The 25,032-nt window shown below is 55.1% G+C and overlaps 6 protein-coding genes across 6 annotated transcripts; all 6 read left to right on the top strand.

Annotated features, from left to right (window-relative positions):
• Positions 1-613: 613 nt before the first annotated feature.
• On the top strand, positions 614-1,491 carry FA10DRAFT_293297 (hypothetical protein; the record flags this gene model as incomplete). The annotated part of the gene is made up of 4 exons (XM_025524416.1): positions 614-669; positions 737-1,045; positions 1,300-1,327; positions 1,394-1,491. Exons 1-4 carry the CDS (start codon positions 619-621, stop codon positions 1,489-1,491), a joined length of 486 nt encoding a protein of 161 aa, XP_025379715.1. The 5' UTR covers positions 614-618.
• Positions 1,492-2,051: 560 nt separating this feature from the next.
• FA10DRAFT_259682 (hypothetical protein) lies at positions 2,052-2,500 on the top strand (the record flags this gene model as incomplete). Its single annotated transcript, XM_025519985.1, has 2 exons — positions 2,052-2,102; positions 2,153-2,500. 2 exons carry the CDS (start codon positions 2,052-2,054, stop codon positions 2,498-2,500), a joined length of 399 nt encoding a protein of 132 aa, XP_025379714.1.
• Positions 2,501-3,385: 885 nt separating this feature from the next.
• On the top strand, positions 3,386-4,656 carry FA10DRAFT_259681 (hypothetical protein; the record flags this gene model as incomplete). The annotated part of the gene is made up of 3 exons (XM_025519984.1): positions 3,386-3,436; positions 3,505-3,816; positions 4,552-4,656. The coding sequence occupies 3 exons, from the start codon at positions 3,386-3,388 to the stop codon at positions 4,654-4,656; spliced, it is 468 nt and encodes a 155-aa protein (XP_025379713.1).
• Positions 4,657-6,939: 2,283 nt separating this feature from the next.
• FA10DRAFT_94487 (hypothetical protein) lies at positions 6,940-8,041 on the top strand. Its single transcript, XM_025525798.1, has 4 exons — positions 6,940-7,225; positions 7,307-7,397; positions 7,469-7,792; positions 7,846-8,041. Exons 1-4 carry the CDS (start codon positions 7,002-7,004, stop codon positions 7,918-7,920), a joined length of 714 nt encoding a protein of 237 aa, XP_025379712.1. The 5' UTR covers positions 6,940-7,001; the 3' UTR covers positions 7,921-8,041.
• A 2,331-nt stretch (positions 8,042-10,372) lies between these two features.
• FA10DRAFT_266260 (hypothetical protein) lies at positions 10,373-10,961 on the top strand. Its single transcript, XM_025521423.1, has 3 exons — positions 10,373-10,458; positions 10,522-10,832; positions 10,878-10,961. Exons 1-3 carry the CDS (start codon positions 10,408-10,410, stop codon positions 10,879-10,881), a joined length of 366 nt encoding a protein of 121 aa, XP_025379711.1. The 5' UTR covers positions 10,373-10,407; the 3' UTR covers positions 10,882-10,961.
• A 571-nt stretch (positions 10,962-11,532) lies between these two features.
• Positions 11,533-20,791, top strand: FA10DRAFT_259679 (hypothetical protein; the record flags this gene model as incomplete). The annotated part of the gene is made up of 9 exons (XM_025519983.1): positions 11,533-15,415; positions 15,488-15,655; positions 16,442-16,802; positions 16,882-19,078; positions 19,362-19,470; positions 20,120-20,122; positions 20,158-20,241; positions 20,585-20,630; positions 20,698-20,791. The coding sequence occupies 9 exons, from the start codon at positions 11,533-11,535 to the stop codon at positions 20,789-20,791; spliced, it is 6,945 nt and encodes a 2,314-aa protein (XP_025379710.1).
• Between the last annotated feature and the right edge of the window lie 4,241 nt (positions 20,792-25,032).

The following is a 25,032-nucleotide window of genomic DNA, read 5'->3' as shown; positions in this document are numbered from 1 at the left end:
AGTCCGCTTACTGTTAGGAGTCGGTAATCGTGGAACAGAGCGGAGCGGTTAGTTCCGGACTGAGGAGCGCTTGGCGTGGCGTATTCTGACTTGAGTGGCGGGCAAGATGGAGGTCCAAGTTCGAAAAAGTGGACACGGAACTTTGGAGCTTGTTTATGGGATCCTGGTTCGCACAGCCCTCAAGACTGCTGTTCAACAGCCGATCTTCTGTGCCTTAGAGACAAAAGACTGGGCTGTAGACGTCGGGACAGAATAAGCGCCAAGGAACGCTTTGAGCAGGACAGAGTTGTCAAATCGAGCCAATCGATGGTACGTGCCTTTCGCAAGGGGGACATTGGCGCTTCCAAGACGGCGTCTCCGCGCGCAAAGTCAGACTGTTCTGGGAGGCGTGACACAGTACGGCAACGTGCGTCGCCCACTGTCGTGTGCGCATCGGCCGGAGTGTAGCGGCAAGACAAAGAGAGCCTTGGTCAGAGACAGGGAGCAGGGGGCTGTCGATTGAGTAGGTTCCCTGGGCACGATATATAAACCGGCTCACACGACAACGATCCCCACTGCTCCTCTTTCCAACACACTCTCTAATTTTGGCGAGACTAACATCGACATTGTGACACTACGATGAAGCCCTTCACTATCTTCAGTCTTATACTCCTTTCTTGTATGGGCCTGGTACGTGCCTTTCCCACTTTCCAAAAGTCTAAAAGAAAATGTTAGCTGACCATCAGAGTGCTTTCAGGCCCTCATGTCCGTCGTCGAAGGCACCAGATATCCCAAGGGTCACCCATGGCACGATTTAGGATTGGTGCCCAAACATGAAAAGTTCAACCCGGCCAAGATCAAGTACAACGAATGGTGGTTCCACGATATCCGCGGTAAACCTCTCGTCCATTGCCTAGGAAACGGCATACCATTCACCAACGAGAAATATATGTGCGGCTACAAAGGAAACGAAGATATCGGCATTAGAATATGGTTTTGTGGTTCCAAAATCAGTGAAAGACAGATCAGGTCCACCGACCATGAAGTATATGTAGCAGCCCACAAGGTGAGGAGAAGAAGGCTCAATACGTTTGAAAGACGGCTGATAAAAGCTGCACAGGCTTGCAATGCTGTACCTTCCCGTGCAGAAGACATAATCTTTCCTTAGTCATACAAGGGGGACCGAGAGTGCTTGTCCAGAGAATGTTCTTATCCGTCCAAGATCCACATAATCCATACTTTGTTTCATTTCATATTGCTATGCTTCTATATAGTGACGTCGGTCTGTTCTTGCCATATGTGCTATGCTTCTGATGGGAGGATAAGGAAGAGCTCAGGGCGTCTGAAGGTGTGAATTCAAATACACGGACAACAATGCAGCGACGAGACCGGAGCACTGCTTGTCTGGTCCCAGTTACTCTTAGAAGCCGGGAAATTCCTCAAAAAGGTTACGTGGGTCCCAATCTCCAAAACGTTTACGTGGGTCTCAATGAGATTGGAGAGGAGAGTTAGCGCAGCATCCTCTGGTACTGAACTGAGAGTGGGGGCGTGAGTAGAAACGGTCGACTCGCTTCCTCGACCCCTCTTAGGCTCAGCGCTCGTCTGATATTTCTTGAAGAGGGCTGAAGCGCATCGGAGCTTGCTTGTTGGCACTCAGGCCGCCCAGCCGTCAAAGGGACTTCCGCAAGTTCCGCTTCTCTCGAAAGAGCGTGGCTGGAGAGAACAGCAGCCGGGAGTGCTAGTCGGGCGTCTGGGCAATAAAAAATCCTGAAACGGAGCCAACATGACTGTACGCCATTCAGGAAAGAGGGCTATAGTCACATTCAAGAGGACATCTCCCCGATCAGGGCCAAGGAGCGTTGCAAGGTACGAAACAGCGCTCCGACAAGCGCCCGCCGCCACCTACACTCTTGTAGCAGAGTAGCGCACGACAGAAGGCGTTTCGGAGCCAACCATAAGGTGTTGGAGCAGATTAAGACTGGGTATATAATCCGACCACAAGTCGACGGCACAACCTTTTCTTGACCAAAAACAGCTTTCCTCTGCAACAAACAACACCAAAGTCTGTACCGATGAAATCTTTTATCCTCCTCCATCTTCTCTTTTTTGCTTGTCTCGGTATGGTACGTTCCTGCGCTATAACCCAAATACTTTCAAAGAACTGACCTTCAAGGTGTTTTTCCAGAGCCTCCTCTTCGTTGTAGAAGGCAAGGGAAACAACGCCGACAATCTACTCGTGGGTATTAAAATGCTCAGGAGAATCAAGACCACGGAATTCCAGTGGTGGTTCCTCACTATCCACGGCTACCCGTTGATAAATTGCCAAGCAAAGGTCGCCCCACCTCCTGACCACGAAGCATTTTCTTGCACCTTCTCGGACGGTAATGAATTCGGCATAGAAGTGCACCATTGTGGCGGTAGGAAGAGCGAGACTACCAACATCAGAGTCACGGACGACGACATGTACAAAGCAGCCTATGAAGTGAGCATGGAACACGATTTACGCGAGGAAGACGGCTAATGAAAGATGCACAGCTATGCCTCGCTGCGCAAAGCAAAGGCTTAGTTACCAAAATAATAGCCAAACACAAGGATCTATGAACACAAGGATCTATGATGTTGGAAACCGCCATTATCAGTACTAGATCTCAGGCTCTATCTCCTTCTCAAACAAGCGGTTCGAGGAGACTCGGAAAGACTCCAGAGCCAAAGGCCTCTCTTACCAAATGTCATCCCCACCTGTTACTAGTTGAAATCTGAATGCTCGACGTAACCCCAGTCATTGATGGAGATGAGGAAGGACGCTGGCCGAGCTGATGATTCTCAGTGGAGTGTCCGAGCGACAATAGTCTTGGATTTTGACCGCCTGTGAAATTCTGCGCCGATCCACAGCTAGTGTGGGCGAGAGAGAAGAGGCAGGGAGACGGGTTGGGGAAAGCGCAGTGCGTAGTCAGGACTAGGAACACACAGCCAGCTTGCAGTGAGACGGCAGCATGAACCGGCATCACTTGGCCGACACCGCTTACTGCTAGAAGCCGGTAACCCTTGAGCAAATCGAGCCGGTTTGATGGTACGTACCTTTAGCGAGGAGGCCGTGGGCGCTTCCAAGACGGCGTTTCCGTGGACAAGGCCAGGCTGTTATGGGAGGCATGACACAGTACAGCGACGTCTGTCATGTGCGCCTCGGCCGGAGTGGAGCGGCAAGTCAAAGAGAGCCTTGGCCGGAGTGGAGCGGCAAGTCAAAGAGAGCCTTGGCCAGCGATAGTGAGCAGAAGACTGTCGATTGAGCAGAAGTCCTTCGTTCAGTACAAAAGACGCAGCAACGACAATAGCTCCCCTTACCCTTCTTTCCATCACATATTCTCTCGAAATTCGGCGTGACCAAGATCGACACCGTGACATTACGATGAAGCCCTTCACTATCTTCAGTCTTACATTCCTTTCTTGTCTGGGCCTGGTGCGTGCCTTTGCCATACTCCAAAAGTCTAGAAGAGAAAAAGGTGCTGATCATCATGGCGCTTTCAGGGTCTCATGTCCGTCGTCGAAGGCATCGAATTCTACGGCGGCGATTTTCGAGGGTTCGATTTGGCATTGGGGACCAAACCAGCAGGCCTAAAGACCGTTAAGATCAAGTACTTCGAGTATTGGTTCCTCAATGTGCGCGGCCACCCTCTCGTCCATTGCCGAGGAAAGAGCGCACCATACTACAACGAGAAATTCACCTGCCGCTACAGCGGATACGAAGAGGTCGGCATTGAAGTATTCTTTTGTGGCCCCGGTCGGAGTAACACAGGAGCCAGGTATTCAGACCATGTTGTATACACAGAAGCCCACAAGGTGAGCAGAAGAAGCTTCAACAAGATCGAAACAAGATCGAAAGATGGCTTATGAAAGCTGCACAGGTTTGCAAAGCTGTGCCTTCCCCCGCAGAAGATATGATAAATCCCATTCCATAGACACCAAGCTTTCCTAGTCATGCTGTGTGGTCGAGAGAGCTTGTCCAAAGAATTTTCTTATCTTTCCAAGGTCCACGTAATCTAACCTCCGTTTCATAATATGTTGCTGTGCTTCCGTACGGTCATGTCGTGCTGTTCTTGCCATTTGTGCCATGCTCCTGATAGGAGGAGAAGGGAGAAGTCTGTGCGTCGTCAGAAAAGAGTTTAAAGAGATAGTACCCAATGTAGCAACGAGACCGGGGCACTGCTTGTCTGAAGCCGCATACTTTTAGAGGCCGGGGATTTCTTGAAAAAGGTTACTTGGGTCTCAGATGGAGAGGAAGAATTGGCGTAGCACCTTCTGGTATTGAAGTGAGAGTGGGCGTGAGTAGAAAGGGTAGATTCGATTTCTCGACCTCTGTTAGGCTCAGCGCTTGTCTCAGATTCTTGAAGAGGGCTGAAGCGCATCGGAGCTTGCTTGTTGGCTCTCGGGCCACGAAGCCGTCAAAATAAGTTCCGCAGATTCCGCTTCTCTCGAAAGACAATTTGGCTGCACAAAGCAGGGGCAGGAAGTGCCAATCGGATGTCTGGGCAAATAATTGCTGAAACGGAGCCAGCTTGACTGTACGCCTTTCAGGAAGGACGGCTTAAGTCGCTGTCAGGAGGACATCTCCTCGATCAGGGCCAGAGATTGTTGCAGTGCGCGAAACAGCGCTCCGACAAGCGCCCGCCGCCATCTTAACCCTTGTCGCAGAAGAACGCACAACAAAAGATGTTTCGTAGCCGAACCTGTGGGAAGGTGTTGGTAAGACAATAAAGATTGGGTATATAATGCGACCACAAGTCGACGGCACAATCTTCTCGTGACAAAACACGGCATTCCTCTGCAGCTCAACAAGACCAACGTCTGTGCTTCGATGAAACCTTCTACTCTCCTCAACTTCCTCTTTCTTGCTTGTCTCGGCATGGTACGTGCTTGCGCTATATCCAAAACACCTTCAAAAGCTGACCTTCAGGGTGTTTCTAGGGCACCCTCTTCGTCGTCGAAGGCATGGGACACACCGGCGAAAAATTTCTCCACCGACGAGATTTAGCGCTGAGTATTCAGCGTAGGTATGTCAAGGCGATTCCGACCAAGATCTTCGAGTGGTGGTTTCACGATCGCCACGGCTATATGATGTTGAATTGCAAAGCAAACGTTGCCCCTCCCCTCGACAATGAAGCATTTGATTGCGGCTGGATGCCGTCCAATGAGTTCGGCATAAAAGTGTATCTGTGTGGCAGCAGGAAGAGCAAGACAACAGGAGTCAGAGTCACGGACAAAGACATGTACAATGCAGCTCATCAAGTGAGTATCGAACTTGATTTGTGCGAGGAAGACGGCTAATGAAAGATACATAGCTATGCCTCACTGCGCAAAGCAAAGGCTTAGTAACCAAAGTAGAAATCAAATTCAAGGATATACCATAGACGTAAAGCTCCTTCCTGGCCATACCATGGGTTCGAGAGAGCTCGACAAGAGAGCAGTACCCCTTCCAACGTCCACGTATTTTCCTGCTTTTTTTCGGTATTGCTATGCTCCCATATAGTAACGTCAATTTTCTCTTCCACATGCACCACGTCTCTGACAATGGGTCTTGAAGTGAGCAGAGAAGCATTGGTTTGCATGAAACAAGTATTCGGGTAAGATGACGCTTAAGTGAAGTGAGTGGTGGAGGAAAGGACCAAACGCGAAAGGAGCCCACATCAGACTGATGAATGTTATGATATATTGGCAACATCCACACTGAAAGAAAGAGAGCTTTCAAAGAAAGAAAACAGGACAGTGGAACGGCAAGTCAAAAAAGGACTATTTTTAGAGAGACTATGGGTTGAGTAGGGACCCTGCGTACAGTACAAAAATGGATCACACGACAACAGCTCCTCTTTCCCTTTTTCCCATTACATGTTCTCTCTACAACTCGGCAAGACGGAAATCGCCGTCGTGACTTTACGATGAAGCCGTTTACTACCTTCAGTTTTATAACCCTTGCTTGTCTGGGCCTGGTACGTGTCTTTGCCATCTTCAAAGTCTTAGAGAGAAAAAGAGCTCATCATCAGGGTGCTTTCAGGGTCTCATGTCCGTCGTCGAAGGTTTCGAATTCTTCAGCGGGGGGTTCCCAGGGTACGACTTGTCATTGGGGAGCAAACCAGCAGGCTTAAAGACCGCTAAGAGAAAGTACCACGACTGGTGGTTCCACAATTCGCGCGGCCACCCTCTCGTCTATTGCCAAGCAAGAAGTGCACCTCCCAAAAACGAAGTGTATGGTTGCCTGTATAAGGAATACGAAGAGTTCGGCATTAAATTATGGTTTTGTGGCGCCTCGAGGAGTAACACAGGAGCCAGTTACACAGACCATGATGTGTACACAGCAGCCCACAAGGTGAGCAGAAGAATATTCAATAGGTACGAAAGACAGCTAATGAAAGCTGCTCAGGTTTGCGAAGCTGTGCCTTCCTTAGCAGAAGACAAAATAAGTCCCATTCCCTAGACACAAAGCTTTCCTAGCTATACGATAGTCAAGAGAATGTTCTTACCCTTCCAACGTCCAAATAATCCATACTTTGTTTCATATCGCTATGCTTCCATATAGTCACTTCGGGCAGTTCTTGATATATGTGCCATGCTTCTGACGGGAGGATGAGGGAGTGCTCATTGCATCGTCAGAACTCAGTGCATCGTCAGAAGAGAATTCAAACAGCCGATCGCAATATAGCAACGAGACAGGGCACCGCTTGTCTGAACCCCTTTACCCTTAGAAGCCGGGGATCTCTTTCAGAAAGGCGACGTGAATTCCGATGAGATTGGAGAGGAGACTCGGCGCGGCATTCTCTGGCATTTGAACTAGCAATGGGCAGGAGTAGAAAGGGTCGACCCGATTCGTCATCCCTTCTTTGACTCAGCATTATTCTGAGAAAATTTCTTAAAGAGGGCTGGAGCGCATCGGAGCTTGCTTGTTGGCTCTCGCGGGCCGCGTAGCCGTCAAAAGAAGTTCCGCAGAGCCCGCTCCTCTCTAAGGACACTTTGGCTCGACAAATTAGGGGAGGATGTGCCAACCGGACGTCTGGGCAATAAAAAGTCTGGAACAGAGCCAGCTTGAATGTAATTTACAGTACTGTACGCCATTTTTGAAACGCGGCTATAGTCGCATTCTGGAGGACATCACCGCGATTAGTGCACGAGATAGCGCTCCGACAAGCGGCCCCGCCATCTGCACTCTTGTCGCAGAGGAACGCACGACAAAAGACGTCTCGTTGCCGAACCTGTGTTGGTAAGCAAATAAAGATTCGGTATATAAAGCCGACCACAAGTCGACGGCACAACCTAGTTTTTATTCTATTACAAAACACAGCTTTCCTCTGCAACTCAACAAGACCAACGTCTGTGCCTCGATGAAACCTTTTATTCTCCTCGACTTCCTCTTTTTTGCTTGTCTCGGCGTGGTACGTGCCCCCGCCACCACCTCAGTACAGATCTTGATCTTTCAAAAAGTTGACCTTCAGGGTGCTTCCAGGGCCTTCTCCTTGTCGTCGAAGAAGGCATAGGATACACTGGCGGAAAATTAATACAACGACGCGACTTGGCATTGGGTATCCAGCCTAGGAATGTCAAGGAGGTTCCTGTCACGATCTTCGAGCGGTGGCTTCACACTCGCCATGGCAATATGTTGATGAATTGTCAAGCAAACCTTGGCCCGCCCTCCAACCATGAAGCATTTGATTGCGCCTCCACGGCGGCTAACGAGTTCGGCATTAAAGTGTACTTTTGTGGCGGCAAGAAGAGCGATACCACAGGAGTCAGACCCTTGGACAAAGATGTGCTCAGCGCATTTTTCAAAGTGAGCACCGAACACAATGTGCGCGGGGAAGACAGCTTATGAAAGATATGCAGGTATGCCTCATTGGGCACCACAAAGGTGTAGTAACCAAAATCGTACTGAAAACCGATCATATACCAAAGACATAAAGCTCCTTCCTGGCAACACCGTGGGTCCGAGAGAGCTCGGCAAAGAAAGCAGGACCCCTTCCAAAGTCCACGTCATCCCCTGGGCGTTTCGGATTGCTATGCTCCATGTAGTAACGTTAGGTTTACTCTGCCAGCTGAATCACCTTTCTGACGGTGGGTCCGGAAGTGAGCAGAAAAGCATTGATCTGCCTGAAAGAAGTTATCCGTTAAGATGACGCTCAATCAATCTGGGTGATCGACGAAGGGGCAAAAAAACGAAAAGAGCCTACACCAAAATGTTTAGTGATGCGGACACAATGGAAGTCCACAGTCGCAATGTGGGACGGTAGCGCACCCTCGGTCTTCCTGACAAGCGTCAATCAAGGCCTCGTTTTGGGACGACGTTGCGCTCAGCTAGGCTGCTCCTGCGCTTTCAAGTGACCCCTTTGCGGCGCTCTGGGACCACGAAGTCAATAGTGTCAACGATAGAAAGGCAGCAGTTGATCGGCGACCAAGAAAAGGAGTGTTCTTGGCGCGGCGTGTTCTGAGTTCGTAATGGCGATGTGTCGCGCGGAAGAAAGGTTGACCCGACATCTCACGTTGGTAATTTCGAGCCTTATTGGGCAAGAATGATCAAGAGGCTGATTTGAGAGGGGCAGCGGAAAATTGGATTTGCCGGTGGGCTGGCGGTTTGGCGGGCTGGCGGGCCGCACAGCCCCTTTATAAGCTCCTCGAAACGGGCTCCTCTACGTAATCTTACAAGACAGAGTGGGCAAACGCGGAGCAGCGAACGCCGAAGACAGAGCAATCGCACGTAGATGCCTGACGTCAAAGGGAGCCGGAATGTTGCCACGTCAAAAGCAACAGGAGCTCGTGCCGCGATTACGGCAACAAACAGCGCGGCGGACAAGGCTAGGGCGCAGAGGGCGGCCTGAGCCAAGACGACGGTAATGCGCCCCCCGCAATCTACGCGTCAATCGCGGTGAAATCCGCAACGGAACCCTGACCCCTTCCCCAGTTCACAGAGTGGAAGCTGGAGACAGAGAAGGGCAAGACTCGAAGAACATAAGTACAACAGCAAAATGTGGGCAAGACGTGGGCACACCTCATTCCTCCTCCAGCTAAGGTTTTCACAAGTCAAAGATCAGCGCCAGCATCATCACGATGAAGACATCAAGCTTTCTCAAGCTCGCCGCCCTTGCTTGCCTCGGCCTGGTACGTCTTTGTGCAGTGCCTGTATACATTGAAGAAGCTCACTGCCGAATGCTTTTTACACCAGGCCCTTTTGACCGCCGTCCGCGGCAGTGATATGTCCAACCGTGGATTAAACAGCAAAGGAAGTCATCTCGAGGCAAGCGGCTATGAGTCCGGATCTTCTGGGCCTATGTATGCTCGATGGTGGTGCAAGGATGCCAAGGGTCGACCAATTTTCAGCTGCGATACCACATATCTCCCATCAAATTGGGATCGAAAATATCGTTGCAAGAGCGATGAACATGCTCAATATCAAAATATAGAGCAGTTCTATTGTTACCCGTTGAAAGGTTGGACTTACGACCAAACGGTCAAGGTTCTTACCAACGTGAGCATCATCCAGAATCTGCAATCTGTATGGCTGGCTGACGGTGAAAGAAACAGGACTGCAAAAATGTCAGAGGCACGCCCCATCTTTACATGCGGCACAAGAAATAGACTCCTTCCAGGCCGAACGATGTCCCAGATGGGTAGAGGAAGAAACGCTTTCTAGCCAAGCCATGTGATTCCTGCCTCATTTCTCATAGTAATGCAATCAGACAGCCAGGTCTGACAATGTCTGCCAAATGTGCCGTGGTGCTGAGCACAGGTCGTGGAATCTCTTGCCGGTCAAGCGTCATGCCTGAGGTCACCTCTTTCAGATGAGCCATTCTCCGCCTATCTCTAATCTTTACTTCAACTTTCCACGTCCTGCAACCTCTATACTGTACCATTGCTTGCTCCAGAAAGTGGCATGAACAAGACTGACCCGTACAAGAATAGTGAGGAAAGACGAATTGGTCTAACAAGACAGCGGAGCTTGTCATTGCCCCGGTGGTCTCGCTGACAGTCTGTTTCCGGCGAAAGTGGTTCCTCTCTATAAATCTACAAGACAGAGTAGACAGGAGAAATCCGGAAAAGAAAATGCCGAAAGCGGAGCAGTCACAGATAGCCGAAACGAACTCACGCCAAAGCAGTATGAGCTTGCGACGTGATTGCGGCAACATCTCTGCGCGGCGGACATGGCTGAGTTGCATGAAGTGGCCTAAGCCAAGACTACGGCATTGCGCCTCCCGCCATCTGCACGTCAATCGGAGAGGAATGCGCGACGGACCGCATTCCCTCCTCCCAACCCAGACAAAAAGCTTAGGATGGAAAATCCGAAAGGGCAAAGCTCGAAAGCTATAAATACAGCGTCAAAATGTGGGCAAGATGTGAGCCTACCTTCTCCAAGAGCTAAGATTTTCACAAGTCAAAATCAGCCCCAGCATCACGATGAAAACAGCAAGCTTCCTCAAAATCACCGCGCTTGCTTGCTTCGGCCAGGTACGTCTCTTAAGGTATGCCAAGGCACACTCAAGACGCTGACCGACAAGCGTATTGCTCCAGGCCCTCTTCGACGGTGTCAGAGGTGGAGACGTCTCAAGCGGCGGGCTCGAAGTCGAGGAACACCGTCTCGAGGCGAGACTATACACACCGTACACCGACGGCTACCAGATCTCCTGGCTGTGGCAAGACTGGAGCTTCAAAGATGGCAAACGCACACTCTACTATTGCCGTTCCAGATTCCCTCCACCAGGAGCCAAAAATTACAAATGTGACGGTCCGCATGATATTGGCGACCAAATAGCGCTTTGGCACTGTAGCAAGGCAGGATCTCTCCTCGACAGCGATCTGCTAGCGGACGCCACTTCGGTGAGCCTCGAAGGATCCTGTACGCATGCAAGACTGCTGACTCAAAATGCTTAGAGTTGTGCGAAGATGCAGGGCAAACGTCTACACTCGCATGGCCTTTATTAATTCGAGGCTGTCCCTCATGTCTATCACGATTTGGTCGACACGACTCGTAGTGATTCCATGTTCCAAGCCCCAAAGCGCCTTCTCCTCCTTAATTTTTATCATCTTGAAAATCGTGCAGCGAGGTTGGGCTATACTTGCTCGCCTCGGTCGCTGATCGTAAGATTTATAGTCAGCAAAGAAAGTGAACAAATCTGAGAGTGTCTCTTCGGAGGACACAACGGGAAAATTGAGGTGAGAGTGGCTAAGAAGGAAGCAATTGCGTCCAGGAGCAATCTTTGTGATCTTCTCTTTCAGCTTGCTTTCTTGGGCTTGCTGCTCGAGTGGGTTGTTGTATCGCAATGACTCTTGGTCTTTTCGTCTACCACGAATGCAGCAGCTTCTTGTTGAACCATGACCTTCCCCGGCCCATAATTATGAACAAGACCGCACCAAAATAATGACAAAAAAACACGTGGCGCACCTGATCGAAAGGGCGTGTGGCTCTCTCGGCAGACAGCGAGACAAGGGGAATCGAGCGCACCGCAATCTTCCTCTTGTCCTTTCTCCACCTTCAAACCAGGACACGGAACCACCACCCCTCGCTCGCTCGATCGACCGACGATGTACGGCGGCGGAGGGCCACAGCAGTGGGGCGGGCAGCAGCCACAGCAGCAGCCGCAGCAACAGCAGCAGCAGCAGCAGGGCGGCTACCTGCAGCCAGGAGGCTATATGCAGCCGCAGGCGACGGGCTTCATGCAGCAGCCCCAGCGGCCCATGATGACGGGCATGCCCAATCAGCAGGCCGGCGGCTTCCTCGGGCCACAGCAAACGGGCATGGGCATGGGCATGGGCATGGGCATGGGCGGCATGGGAGGCATGGGAGGTATGGGTGGCATGGGAGGCATGGGCATGCAGCCCCAGATGACGGGCATGGCCAGCATGCGCCAGGGGTACCCCGGCGGCCCTGGAGGCAGCGGCATGCTCGGCGTTCCTGGCGGTGGCCAGCCCCAGGGCGGCCGCTACCTCTCGCCGGGCCCCACAGGCGTCGCAATGCGGCCGCAGCCCACGGGTTATGGTGGAGGAGGAGGAGGCCCCATGCAGATGCAGGCCACGGGTCTCATGCCCCAAATGACAGGCATGGTCATGGACCCGCGTCTCCAGCTCATGTCGGCCCAATTCCTGCCCGCCGCACAGCCCTTTTCCGGTGGCCCACCCATGGCATCCAACATGAACTTTTCCAGCGCCTCGATGCAGCCGTCGAACTTCCAGTCGTCGATCCAGCAGCTGTCGCAGCAGCAGCAGGGCTCGCGGGAGCCAAAGATTCCCTGGGCACTCAGCAAGGAGGAGCGCAAGTCCTACGACTCCGTCTTTCGCGGCTGGGACCAGCAGGGCACCGGTTTCGTCTCGGGCGACGTGGCCCGCGAGGTGTTTGGACAGAGCGGCCTGGACCAGGACAAGCTGATGCAGATCTGGCACCTGAGCGACACGGAGAACCGGGGCAAACTCAACCTCGCCGAGTTCCACGTCGCGATGGGCCTCATCTACCGCGCACTCAACGGCAACGACATTCCCAACGAGCTGCCGGCCGAGATGGTGCCCCCCTCGGCGCGCGACCTGTCTGACTCGGTCGACTTTCTCAAGGATCTGCTCAAGCGCGACACCAATGTGCGCAACACGACGGGGCTCAACATTCCCGAGGCTGGCTCCAACCAGGGCGCGCAGTACGGCAAGTCGCGCTCGTTCCACGAGAACCCCGTGGTGCGGCAGGATGCGACAGCATACAAGCACTCGGACGACAGCGCCGGCACGGGCTACCGGTCCAGCTCGCGCCACCTGGACCGCAAGACGGTGCGCTACGGTGGCGAGAGCGCAGCCGAGGACCTGAGCGAGATGAAGCGGCAGCTGGCCAACACGCAGCGCATGCTCGACGAGCAGGACGACGACAAGGACGACGACGACCGCGAGGTGGAAAAGGACATGGAGGAGCTCCGTTTCCGCATCAGGCGCGTGCAGGACGACATCGACTACTACAACCGCCGCGGTGGGCGCGAGGCCAACGAGAACCGGCGCAAGGCCGAGCGCGAGCTGCTGCACCTCATGCACGAGCGCCTGCCCCAGCTCGAGAAGCGGCTCGAGGCAAAGGACAAGAAGACCAAGGACAAGAAGGCCGTCGAGAGCCGGGAGCGGGACCGGCGCAACGACACCTATGCCCGCCGGGGCCGGTACGACGACGACGGCGGCGACTACGACTACAGCGACCGAAACCGGGACCGTGATGGCGACCGCGACAGAGACAGAGACAGGCGGTATCGCGACGAGGACAGCAGGGGCAGCACCCCCACGCCTCGCAGCGACGATCGGAGGGGGGACAGAAGCAACGATGACGCCGATCGCACGCGCAGCCCGGCGCCACCGCCGCCTGCTGCCGAGCCAGCGGCAAGGGCAGCGCCAGCCCCTCCCGCACCACCGGCCGTGTCGGCGGTGGCAGCGCCTGCGCCGGCACCGTCGTCGGGGCCACCGAAAAACATGACGCCCGAGGAGCGTCAGGCGTGGATCCGCTCCGAGGCCCAGCGGAGGATCCAGGAGCGAATGCGAGCGCTGGGTGCTGCTGCGCCGCCTTCGTCATCTTCGTCGTCGACACCGGCCTCGCCAGTGCCCGACACGACCGTCGAGAGCCGTCTGGCCGCGGACCGGGCCGAGGCAGAAGCGCGCGCAGCCCAGGCCGACGCCGAGGCCGCTGCTCGCGAAGAGGCCAGGCGGGCCCGCCTCGAGGAGCAGCGTATCGAAAAGGAGCGCGCGGCCGTAAGCACCATCAAGTCGGAGCTCAAGGCTCAAGAGAAGTCGGACGCGCCGCCGCCGGCCCCGGTGATGCAGGCCGCGCGCGAGGAGGTCGACGAGCAGGAGGCGATGCTCAAGCGGCGCGAAGAGGTGCTCCAGCGGGAAAAGGCCGAGCGAGAGGCCCGGTTCAAGCGCCTCGAAGAGGAGGAAGCCGAGGCCAAGCGCCAGGAAGAGGCCTTCAAGGAGCGCCAGAGCATGTTCCAGAACCAGGGCAAGTCGGCCGCCGGCGGCCTGCCTGCGCCCAGCCGCAAGCCAAAGGGCGGTCCTCCCCCGCCGCCACCTAGTCGAAGCCGCGCACCGCCGGCACCAGCGCCTGCTGCAGCACCGGCTCCTCCCCCTCCTCCTCCTCCAGCAGCTCCGGCAGCCCCTCCTGCACCAGCAGCTCCAGCAGCGACTGAGGCTGGGTCTGCTGCGCCAACGACGACGACAGAGGGAGGCTCGAGCACGAACCCCTTTCACCGCATGCAGGGCTCGGCCACCACGCCCTCGGCCACGACGCCGGGCGGTACCAACCCCTTCTTCCGAGGCCAGCCTGCGCCGGCAAGTGCCAATCCCAACCTGCCTGCGCCGCAGCGCTCGACACCTCCCGTCAGTGCCGTCGCCTCGCCTGCTCCGGCTGCTGCAGCCGCCGCAACCCGCGCCCCACCGCGCGCTCCCACCGAGGACGACGACGACTGGGGAGACGACGACAGGAGCCACGACGACGATGACGACGACGCCGATGGGCCTGGCTCCACGACGAGAGCCACGAGACAGAACCTGGCCCAGGCCCTCTTCAGCGGCCTGGTGCCTTCGGCGACGCCACCACCACCACCTCCTCCTCCTCCTGCGCCACCGGCAGCAGCAGCAGCAGCAGCAACAGCAGCCCCTCCGGCCGCGCCACCAGCCCCCGCGGCGCCACCTGCTCCTGCTGCACCTCCCGCTCCTGCTGCGCCTCCGGTGGTCGTCGCTGCGCCGGCGCCTGGCCCTGCCGACCGCGGTGCGCTCCTCGGCCAGATCCAGGGCGGCCTCAAGCTGCGCAAGGCCCAGACCAACGACCGCAGCGCCTCCAGCCTCGCGGGCGCCGTCATTGGCGACCCGTCGCCTCCTGTCCAGAAGTACGTCCCACCGCCAGCAGCAGAGGAAGCACCGGCGGCAAAGGCACCAGCTCCTGCCGCAGACGACGTCCAGGTCAACCCCAATCGGCAGTCGGTCGACTGGGCCAACAACCTCGCGGCTGACCAGATGAATGGGAAAGCCAGCGTGCAGCCCGACGAGCCATCCGTCGTTGAGGAAGACTCCGACGACGAGAACGAGGGACCAGAGGACGTCGATGGCCAGAGTCTGGCCCGCAAGGAGGGCGTCGACGGGCACGTCAACGGCGGCATCCCCACGGAGCCAGCGCCCACGACGGACCTGGCCTCTGCGGCAGATGCAGCAGGAGACAAGGCCGATGCCGAGGACGGTCTCGCCGACTTTGACCTTTCCAAGACGGTCCGGGTGCGCACGCTGTACCAGTACGCAGGCCAGCGCGACGAGGACCTCAGCTTCGAGGAGAACATGGTCGTCCTCGCGCACCCGGCCAAGGACGGTGCGCCGAGCGACTGGTGGTACGGCACGCTGCTGACGGATGCAGCGGGCATCAAGGGCACGTTCCCCAGTGCCTACGTCGAGGACATTGAGAAGCGTGAGTGATAGATTCCCTTCTCTATTCCTTCCCCGCCATTCACTGATACATGAGATAAATACACACACACAGCAAAGCAAGCCAAGGCTCTATACGACTTTGTGTCGTCGAACCCAGAGGAGGCCTCCTTTGACGAAGGCGCGACGTTGGCCGTCGTCGACGACTCGGACCCCAACTGGTGGAAGATTGAAAAGACGGACAAGATCCTGCTGGCGCCGGCAACGTACATGGAGCTCGCCGGTTAGTAGACAGACCATCCACTCTTCAGACCCCTTCCTCCAAGCAGCCTTCTCCAATCTATTCGTTTCTCTCTCCTCTTTGTATCTTCCTCTTTTCCCTTTCTCCTCCTCTCCTTCCTCCCTCCTCCCTTGCCATGTTCGCCTTCTCCCTCCGCATCGCTCCTTCGTCTATCTCTTCCCTTGCCAAACTCCTCCTCCCTTCCCTTCCCCTCCTTTTCATCCCTCTGTCCCCGTGTCACCGCGCCCCCTTCCTCCCTCCTCCTGTTGTTGCCCTGCACGCCGTGTGGGATTACCCAAAGGTCCCTTGTGTTCTCCCTTTGCAGCGTCGCGGTCCACCAACTCGGGGCTGGGAAGGGGTCCTGATGGACCGGGGGATCTAGAGGGGTGAAAAGAGAGGAGAGGAGGGGGACAAGGCTTGCGCAGGAAGAAATAGATTGATTAGCGGAAAAGGGGGACACGAGAACAGGGCTGGGAACGAGGGTGGACAGAAGGAGGGGGGAGAAGAGGAAAGAGGAAGATGCGAAGAGCAGGAGAATTGGGAAAGGGGGGAGAAGGAAGCGGTTGATGGGGGTGGAAAAGACCACGCTGTATGCTGTGTTGCAGAAGGAGACTTACGCAGACACCATGACCTCTTCTTCCCCCTTTCTTTTTTTTTCTCCTTTCCTGTTCCTACTACCTTGCTCTATTCGGAATGGGACAATCTCAAAATCGCATCCCGTCGCCCGCCGTCGTCCTTCGTCTCCGACTCTCTCTCTCTCGTCTTGTTTGTATCGATGTGGTGGCGCAGACCGGCCGGCGCCTGCTGCGCCCACTCGGCTCGAGATGGGCGGGACATCGCACCGATCGGCGGCGATCGCGGCACCAGCAGAGGCCGCCGGCCACAAGGACAAGGGCTTTCTGACGCCCTCAACGGCGCGCACGCCTGTCACGCCCATGTACGTGCACGGCGACGAGGTGCTCAAGAAGAAGCCGTCGGTCCTGCGCCAGCCCTCGTCCTCGCACCTCGCGGCAGCGCCGTCTGTGTCTGTGCCTGGCGAAGGCGAAGGGGAGAGCATCGGCGCAGACGGAGAAGAAGACGTGGCGATGCAGGAGGCCATCAGGGCCTCTGAGCGCGACGAGCGCGAGAGGAGCGTCGCGCGGGCCAGAGAGTGGGTGTTTTGGAGAATTGGCATTGCGCTTTGATTGATTGACTGACGGACCAATTCTTGCACCGTTGAATTTGAACAGAGACAAGGACCTCAAGAGGGCGCTGGCCTTGTCAAGGAGGGAAGGGGAAGAAGCGGAGGGAGAAGAGGAGGAAGACGAAGAAGAGGTCTCGGACGAGGACGGCTACTCGACGACGGGCTGGTCGAGCAGCGAGGAGGAGGACGAGGAGGACGAACAAGGCGGGGGCGGAGAAGAGGAGGATGAAGAGGCGAGGGAGAAGAGGGCGGCCGAGAGGCTGAGGGTCCTCGAAGCGGCGGGCATTCTCATCAGGGGCGACGCACCAAAGGGCAAGGCAGCGGCTGCTCCTGCTGCAACAAGCGGCGGAGAGGAGCCCGCTGAGACGCTCGATGCCGATCCGCTGGCCAAGGAGGAAGCACAGGAGACAGAAGAGCAGCTGCTGCAGAGAAAGAGGACGAGGCGGGGTCCAAAACCCGAGCGGCCCGAACGAAAAGGGTCGCGGAGACCAAAGAAGCCCCAACGCGCGCCACCTGCCGTCCCTCCTCCCGTTCCTGCTTCATCTACATCTACTTCCAACATACCCGTCGACGGCAAGCACGAGGTCGGCCCCGCTGTGCCGGCCAAAGATGCGCCAGAGGTCGAGATGGACGATGCCTATGCCCGATATGTCGAATTCACCCAGGAGGTTTCGGCAAAAAGACCAGTCGAGACGCCAACGACACCCGCCGCTTCCTCGTCCAGACACTCGGGTCTGTTCTCGAGCAAGAGGATCCCCTCGCTTTCAACCACCTCGCCCCCCTCTTCGCCACCGCCTGCTGCTTCCGCCTCGGGAGCAGGAGAGTCATCGAGGGGTAGTGGCTTCCTGTCGACGATCATGAGCATGTCCTCGAGGCGGGGCGCTGCCTCTCCCGCCGAGAGAAAGGCCACGCCGACGATTTCCGGCCCCATGGCACTTGGCTCCCCTGTGCCTTCTCCCGCCCCTGGAGAAAAGCCCATGCCGGATCGGACGAGCCTGATCAGCAACTCGTCGACCTCGTCGTCTTCGCAGGCCACGACGCTGGCCACGACGACCGACAGCGCGGCACAGCAACCGTCGATGACGACGACGTCGTGGTCCAGCCAGCTTGGCGGGGACAATGGCGACTTTCTGGCCCAGATGCCGGCCAAGGAGCGCAAGAGGCAGGAGGCCATCTTTGAGCTCATCCAGACCGAGACCACCCACGTCCGCGACCTGCAGGTCATTGTCGAAGTCTTTTACTCGTCGCTCATCGCGCCCCAGCTGGACGGACAGCCGCCCGCGCTGACGGACAAGGCCACGACGGTCATCTTTGCCAACATCGAAGACGTGCTTCTGGCGGCCGTGTCGCTCCTCTCGGACCTCGAGACGCGGCAGCGCGAGAGCCACCTCATTGTGGACCGCATTGGCGATGTACTGCAGACGCACATGGAGCGCATGGCCGTCTACATCCCCTACTGCGTCAACCAGAGCACGGCCGCGCAGATCCTCGAGGCAGAGCGCAAGAGAAATAAGTCGCTGGAGTCACAGCTTGCGTTGCTCAGGACGACGCACCCCAAGGCCCGCGGTCTCGACCTGGCAAGCTTCCTGCTGATCCCGATGCAGCGCCTGACGAGATACCCGCTCCTCATCTCGCAGATCGTCAAGTACACCGAGGCAGAGGAGGGCGAGGTGGCCATCTTTGAGCAGGAGGTCGACTCGCTCAAAAAGAGCCTCAGGGAGGCCCAATCGCTCCTCGATACAACCAACGAGACGATCCGGCTGAGGCAGGACCACGAGCGCCTCCATGACATTTCGAGGAAGCTCTACATTGGCTCGTCGGAGGGCAAGAACGGCAGTGTGCATCTGGACCTCACCCAGCCGACGCGCTTCATGGGCCGGCGCCGCATCCTGCGAGACGAGGTCCTGACCAAGCAGAGATCCGGCCGCAAAATCTCGGTGCTGCTCTGCTCCGACCTTCTGCTCCTCCTCGTCGAAGGCATCAGCTCCTCCAAGTCGGCGAATGGCGGGGGCCCAACGACGGTGACGAGGCTGTACCGCATGCCGATGCCGCTCGAGGAGATCGTCGTGGGCGATGCACCAAACGTGGCAAAGGCCTTCAGCGCCAACCCACGCGACGATGCTGCATTCCAGGTCGTGCACCAGGGACGCGAAAAGACAAACCTGCGGTGCCAGAGCGCACGGCACGCGCACCTTTGGATGCGAGACATTGACGTAGCCAGAGCCGCGTGTCTGGCAGCTGCGGTGAGTCGCTTGTGACAGGCGCGCCTGTATGACGATAGAAGGAAGAGCTGACATAGGAAGAGGATACAGAACAAGCAGCGAAAGGCATCAGATCGACGGTCCATGATCGCTATGAAGTAGGGCGTGGCGGGGTTCCCTTTGCTCTTTCAGTCGCCTCGTGACAATCTGTAGACGGGTCTATGTATTAGGGGAAAGTACCAGCCAAGGTTTACAGATCTATAGGCCTGAATGAGCTGTGACGGGGAGAGGAGATAAGGTAGGAGGGGAGCACTTGGGTGGGCAGAGAAGGAACATAGAGCGAAAGAAGTTCAGCGCGTTAGCGAACTCGGCGAGCTGCCAGGACCGCCACCTGCTGCGCCAGGAGGATGGGGACGACGAAATCGAGGAGTCTGGTCTTGGCATCCGACTATGATGACGAGCTCGACATACTGCAAAATTGACGCACACACCCAGTCGGGGTGATGCTTTTGAAATCGGTGCTGTAGAGCGATCGTGTCAGCAGAACAATGGCATGATGGTTTCGGGAGGAGACTCACCGACAATTCTGTGCCGTCGCTGAACATGATATCAACGTAGCCCTTCCCAAACGAGTTGTCATAGCAGATATAGCCCTCTTTTTGTTTTCTGAACACCCTGGCAAAAGGGCCGTCATTATTCTTTGTTTCACGTCAGCGCTCAATACGTCTGCAGAGGTCACCATTCAAGTCGCTCACTTCGCAGTAGACGGACATGCTTGTTTTATCCCGTCTTGGGTCTGGATCCACATACGAGAGAAATTCGCCTAAAGGTACCGAGATTTTTCCCCGAAACCCCTTTTCGTCCCGGTCCTGCCATTGTGCGCCTCCAAAGTCGGGAGCGAGAGCGTAGGCACAGGGCGAAAGGATGACGCAGATGTGAAGATTATCGCACGCGTCTCTGCAGGGCAAGAGTTTGAGCAGTGATTCAGAGGAAAAAGCAGAAGGAGACCGTACTTGTCCTTGCCCTTGAATTTTGTCGGTACTGGTCCTTTGCAAACACTCTGACTATTGTGGTGGCCGCCAGTGCGTAAGTCGCCATTCACGGACGCCATCGGTCCATAGGGTACTTCAATGGCCAGGCTTGTCGCGAGGAGGGTGATAATGAGGAAAAAGTGGACAAGGGCTCCGGTGAGAGTCATTTCCGTAGTATGTTGGGGAGAGCGAACAATCACTTCGAGACTCCAGAAGACGAGAGTCCGTATGAGGCGGTGGTGTCTGAGAGAGAAAGAGAAAAAAATGACGGAGCGGATTATCTTGAATCTTCTGTCTTTTTTTGCTTAGGTACAGGCACTGACGGCGCGACTCCTAGCCTTCTCCGTTGTCTGCACCATAAGCGCTGAGCGGTGCTCCGTCCAGTACTGAAGTCTTGTTCCGTCTCCATCGCCGCTCCGCTTCCTTTTTTGTATTTGGTGTATTCCCCGCTGCTTGTGGATTTCAAGGCGAGCAAGATGGATGCTCCGTACAAAACGACCAGCTTACTCTTGATCAGGATCAAAATCCGAGGAGAAGTATCACTACGGAAGGAGGCGATGGGAGTAGGCACAAGAGAAGTATAGTGGAACTTCGTAGGCAAAGATGGACCATACAGCGAACAAATCTCAGCCCGTTAGCGAACTGGGCGCGCGACCAGGACCGCCAGGACTACCTGGGCTGGGGCGGGGCCGACGAGGTCGAGGAGCTGGGACCCGGCATTTGACTTTGATGACAAGCTCTGTCTTCTGCGTAGTGGACGCGCACGCGTAATTAGGATTTGTGTCCGAAACGCCCTGTTGAAAGAGCAAAAATACTGCAGATAGGCATGATGACTCCCGATGACCAGAAGAAGAGCGACTGAGGAACGCTCACAGAGTCTGTGTCCTTACTGAAATGAATATCAATGTATCCCGCTCCAAGCGAATTGTCGATGCAGATTTTTCCGTCATCGTTCCATCTCTTTAACCTGGCGTGAAGATTTTCATCTTGGTTCTTCACGTATCGTCAGTATCTCGACGAGGACACGAGAACCGCAATGGCTCGCTCACTTCGCAATGAATGAACATTTCTGTCCCATCTTCTTTTGGGTTTGGGCTTGTGAATGATAAAAACTCGTCCAGTGGGACGACAATCGTTCCGCGTTCACCTCTATGATCATTCGCCTGCCAAGGTACGCTAAATTGTGGTGAGTTGGCGTAAGCGCAAGGACGAGAGAATGATGCAGACGTGTCTGTAATCGCAAAGCTGTCTGCAGGGCAAAACTTTGAGCTATGGCTAGAAGGGCAGTAGAGGGAGATCGTACTGTGAAAATGTTGCCGGCTTTGCGCCGGTGCACGTTTTCTTATGGTGCCTGCCAGCAGGCAGCTTTCGGTGCACGGTTGCCATCGGTCCATAGAGCCCTCCGATTGCCAGAGTTGGCGCAAGATAGGCGGTTATGAGATAGATGTGGACAAGGGCTCTGGCGAGAGTCAGTGCCATGGTAATGTCATGAGGGCGAAAGAAGTAGTCGCGATGAATTAAGAAGATGGCTGGTCGGAGGCTGTGGTGTCTGAAAGAGAAAAGAAATTTGGGTGACATTGTGCCCAAGCTGGCATTGACGGAGAGGACCGGCGTACGAAACCAGTCTTGTTAGTGCCTGGATAAGCCCAGGCACTGCTGGCAGGGCCCCTAGCCAGCAGCGCCAAGCGGTGTTCCGTCCTTGACTGATGTCATGTTCCGGCTTCAACGCCAATCCGCTCACCTTTATCCTCTAATTTGGTAAACGCCCACTGCTTACGAATTTTAAGATGAGCAGACACACTGCTCCGTGCCCGACCGTCTTTTTACGAGACTTTACGAAACGAACTTTGATTAGGAACTGACTGGTACACTAAGGAAGAGGGAGGCTATAGGAGCAGACGCAAGAGAAGAACAGCAGAATATCTGGTATAGGCAGATCAGGGATGACCACTGCCAGGACCAGGGTTAACTTTACGGTGAACGGCATAGGGCTTGTCTCGACAGATAACGTGGATAAGGAGCTCGGTCTTCTGTTGATATCCTGCGCACCCCACGTTAGGATGCTTCGCACGGTTTGGGAACTGTTCAGAATCACATGAGCAAGCACGGAATCGATTGATCGAGATGATAGTATAAAGAAGGCTCACAAACCATTTTTTGTCCGGGCTAAAGTAGGCGTAAATGTAGCCATTCCCACTCGAATTGTCGAGGCAGATGGAATGCGAATGCCCGTGCCTCCTTATACTGACGCGCGCACTGGGATCTCCATACTGTCCTTCATTTCAGCTCCACGCTACGAACGCGCAAAGACCATTGCTTTGCTCACCTGGCAGTAAACGTCCATCGAAGGAAGGATGTCCGCGGGAGACAAGAAATATCCGCGTCCACCGTATTTATCCACTTGCTGCCATATTTGCTTCACATTCTTCGATTCTGCTTTAGCGACGTAGGCGCAGGTGGATAATGTTAGGCAAACACCGTAGGGCTTTTCACAGCTGCAAGTGCAAATCAAGAATGTAAGCTGAGGCGAAGAGAAGAAGCTCAGAACATACATCAGTTTACTCCTAGCAATAGGAGGGGGGCCGGTACAGACTGGGTGCTGCCGCTTGCTGAGCATCGTGCTGTCCTTCGCGCATACCATCGCTCTATGATAAGCGCTGTCGCCTAGCAAAGAGATGAGCACGACGAGTGAGAGAAGAATGTCAACAAAGACCCTGATGAGAGACTTCGGGCGAGATGTCATCGTGGAGAACAAAAGGCCGTCCGAGGAGTGGTTTTTTTTCTAAGAAGGAGCAAAGAAAGTAGAGTGGGTCCCATGTCTTGCTTTTATCTGCTTGGACTTATCCGAGGAAACGTCGGCGTAGCTCCTAGATTAGCTGTTATCGTGTCAACTACAAAAACCGGACTGAGTCGGACTTTGCAACCAGCGGTTTCGTAGTTGGAAATTCTGATGTCTCCGACCGCTTCGACTTTTCGACGTATGGTGGTCCAGACGCGCAAACGCTCGGACCACTTTGACGCCTATTACTTCTCATTTGTGATGCTCTCTTTTCTCTTTATCTGATTACATCTCTTGCTCTTCTTCGTCGTCCGAACGATCGGGAGAGTCGGGGGCCGGAGTCACTCCAGTACTCAAGGGCGGTTTTGTCTCGGGCCGAGGTCTTCGCTCACGCTCAGCCGTCCTCCTCAACTCCGTCAACGACTGTGGGCACACCGAGCGACCAGACTTCCAACTGTCACGACATGTCACGGACCAATCTTCGAGTAGGAAGAACTTTGATTGAGTTACAAAATCGGTACATTTATGAAGAGAGAGGCAATAATAGGAGCACCGGCAGGAGAAGAGCAGCAGAACACCTTTGTTTATGTTAGGGATGACCATGGCGAGGAGGAGGGAGAGGATTACGGTGAGGAGCAGCAGGGTTGTCTCTACAGACGACGTTGATGACCAGCTCTGTCTTCTGCCGATATGTTGCGCACCCTGCTTGAGGTTGCTTCGGATAGTCGAAGAACTGTCAAGAAACACATGAGCAAGCACGGGCACGATGGCGCAAGGGGACGGTATAGAAAGGCTCACAAACCATTTTGTGTTCTTGCTAAAGTAGGCGTAAATGTAGTCGTTCCCCATTGAATTGTCGATGCAGACAGATGGCAATTGCTCGTTCCTCCATATGAGGACGTGGTGAGCAGTATCTCGGTACTGTACCGTATTTCTTTTCAGCTCTACTCTACGAGCAGGCAAAAGTTATCCTTTTGCTCACCTGGCAGTAAACCTCCATCATAGGGAGGGTAGCCGCCTTGGCCATGAGAATTCCGCGTCCCCCATATCTATCCGTACGCTGCCAAAGCTGCCCAGGCACGGTCAAATCCAGAGAAGGAACGTAGGCGCAGGCTGAGAACGTTATGCATACACCAAAGGAGGCACAGCTGCAGTGCATTTCAATGATCAGAGGCGAAGAGAAGAGGCTCAGAAGGACACCGTACGTTAGTTCTTTCTTTTTCACGGGAGGGGGGCCGGTGCAGGCTGGGCGCTGCCGCTTGCTGACAATCATGCTGCCCTTCGCGGATACCATCGTTCCATGATAAGGACCGACGCCTAGCGAAGAGATGAGTACGATGAGTAACAGAAGAATGTCCACAAAAATCCTGATGAGAGGCTTTGGGCGAGATGTCATCGAGGAGAGCAAAGGTTGTCCGAGAAGTGGTGTCTATTCAGGAAAGGAGCAAAGAACGCCGAGTTGGTCCCTGACTCTGGTTTTAAATGCCTGGCCTTACCTGAGGAGAGGTCGGTGTAGCTCCTAAGCAGAGCTCATATCGTATCCGTCAGAAATCAACGGCAGGAGTCGGACTTTGCGGCAAGCAGTCTCTTATGGTGCCCTCCAGCCGACAAGGTTCGATGCACGGCTGCCATCGGTCCCTAGAACTCTTTGATTGCCAGAGAGGGCGCAAGATGAGCAAGACGTAAAGAAGGGCTCTGGTGAGAGTCATTACCTTGGTACTGTCGTGGGGTTGAATAAAGTTCTCGTGATTGAAATAGACGACGGGCCGTGCAGGGCGGTACTTGAGCGACATTGAGCCCAAACTGGCATTGACGAAGAGGACCGGCGCACGAAAGCCTGTCTTGGTATTGCCAGCAGAAGACCAGGAACTGCTGGCACGCCCCCTCGCCAGCAGCGCTGAGCAGTGGTCCGTCCAGGATTGATGTCATGTTCCGGCCCCAGCGCCACTCCGCCCACCTTCCTTTCTCTTATTTGGTAAACGGCCCACTGCTTGCGAATCATAAGATGACCGAACGCACTGCCCCGGCCACGGCCATCTTGTCAGGAGAGGTAATGGACCGAAAGTTGAACAGAAGGAACCGGTACATCAAGAAAGGAGGCAATAGGAGCAGACACGGAGCAGACACAAGGGAAGAAAAACAAACCTTCTTTCAGTATTGGCAAATTTCAGAGATTATCAATGCCA

Source organism: Acaromyces ingoldii, assembly GCF_003144295.1.
Source record: "Acaromyces ingoldii strain MCA 4198 unplaced genomic scaffold FA10scaffold_2, whole genome shotgun sequence".
NCBI lineage: Eukaryota > Fungi > Basidiomycota > Exobasidiomycetes > Exobasidiales > Cryptobasidiaceae > Acaromyces > Acaromyces ingoldii.
The sequence above is the reverse complement of the archived record's forward strand: the minus strand, read 5'-3'. Positions and strand labels throughout refer to the sequence as shown.

Bases quoted from the DNA above. Each gene is read 5' to 3' on its own strand.
- FA10DRAFT_266260 (XM_025521423.1), top strand. From the start codon at position 10,408: ATGAAAACAGCAAGCTTCCTCAAAATCACCGCGCTTGCTTGCTTCGGC. The intron at 10,459-10,521 runs GTACGTCTCTTA...GTATTGCTCCAG, and splicing joins CGCTTGCTTGCTTCGGCCAG to GCCCTCTTCGACGGTGTCAG.
- FA10DRAFT_94487 (XM_025525798.1), top strand. From the start codon at position 7,002: ATGTGCCAACCGGACGTCTGGGCAATAAAAAGTCTGGAACAGAGCCAG. The intron at 7,398-7,468 runs GTACGTGCCCCC...GGGTGCTTCCAG, and splicing joins TTTTTGCTTGTCTCGGCGTG to GGCCTTCTCCTTGTCGTCGA. The intron at 7,793-7,845 runs GTGAGCACCGAA...AAAGATATGCAG, and splicing joins TGCTCAGCGCATTTTTCAAA to GTATGCCTCATTGGGCACCA.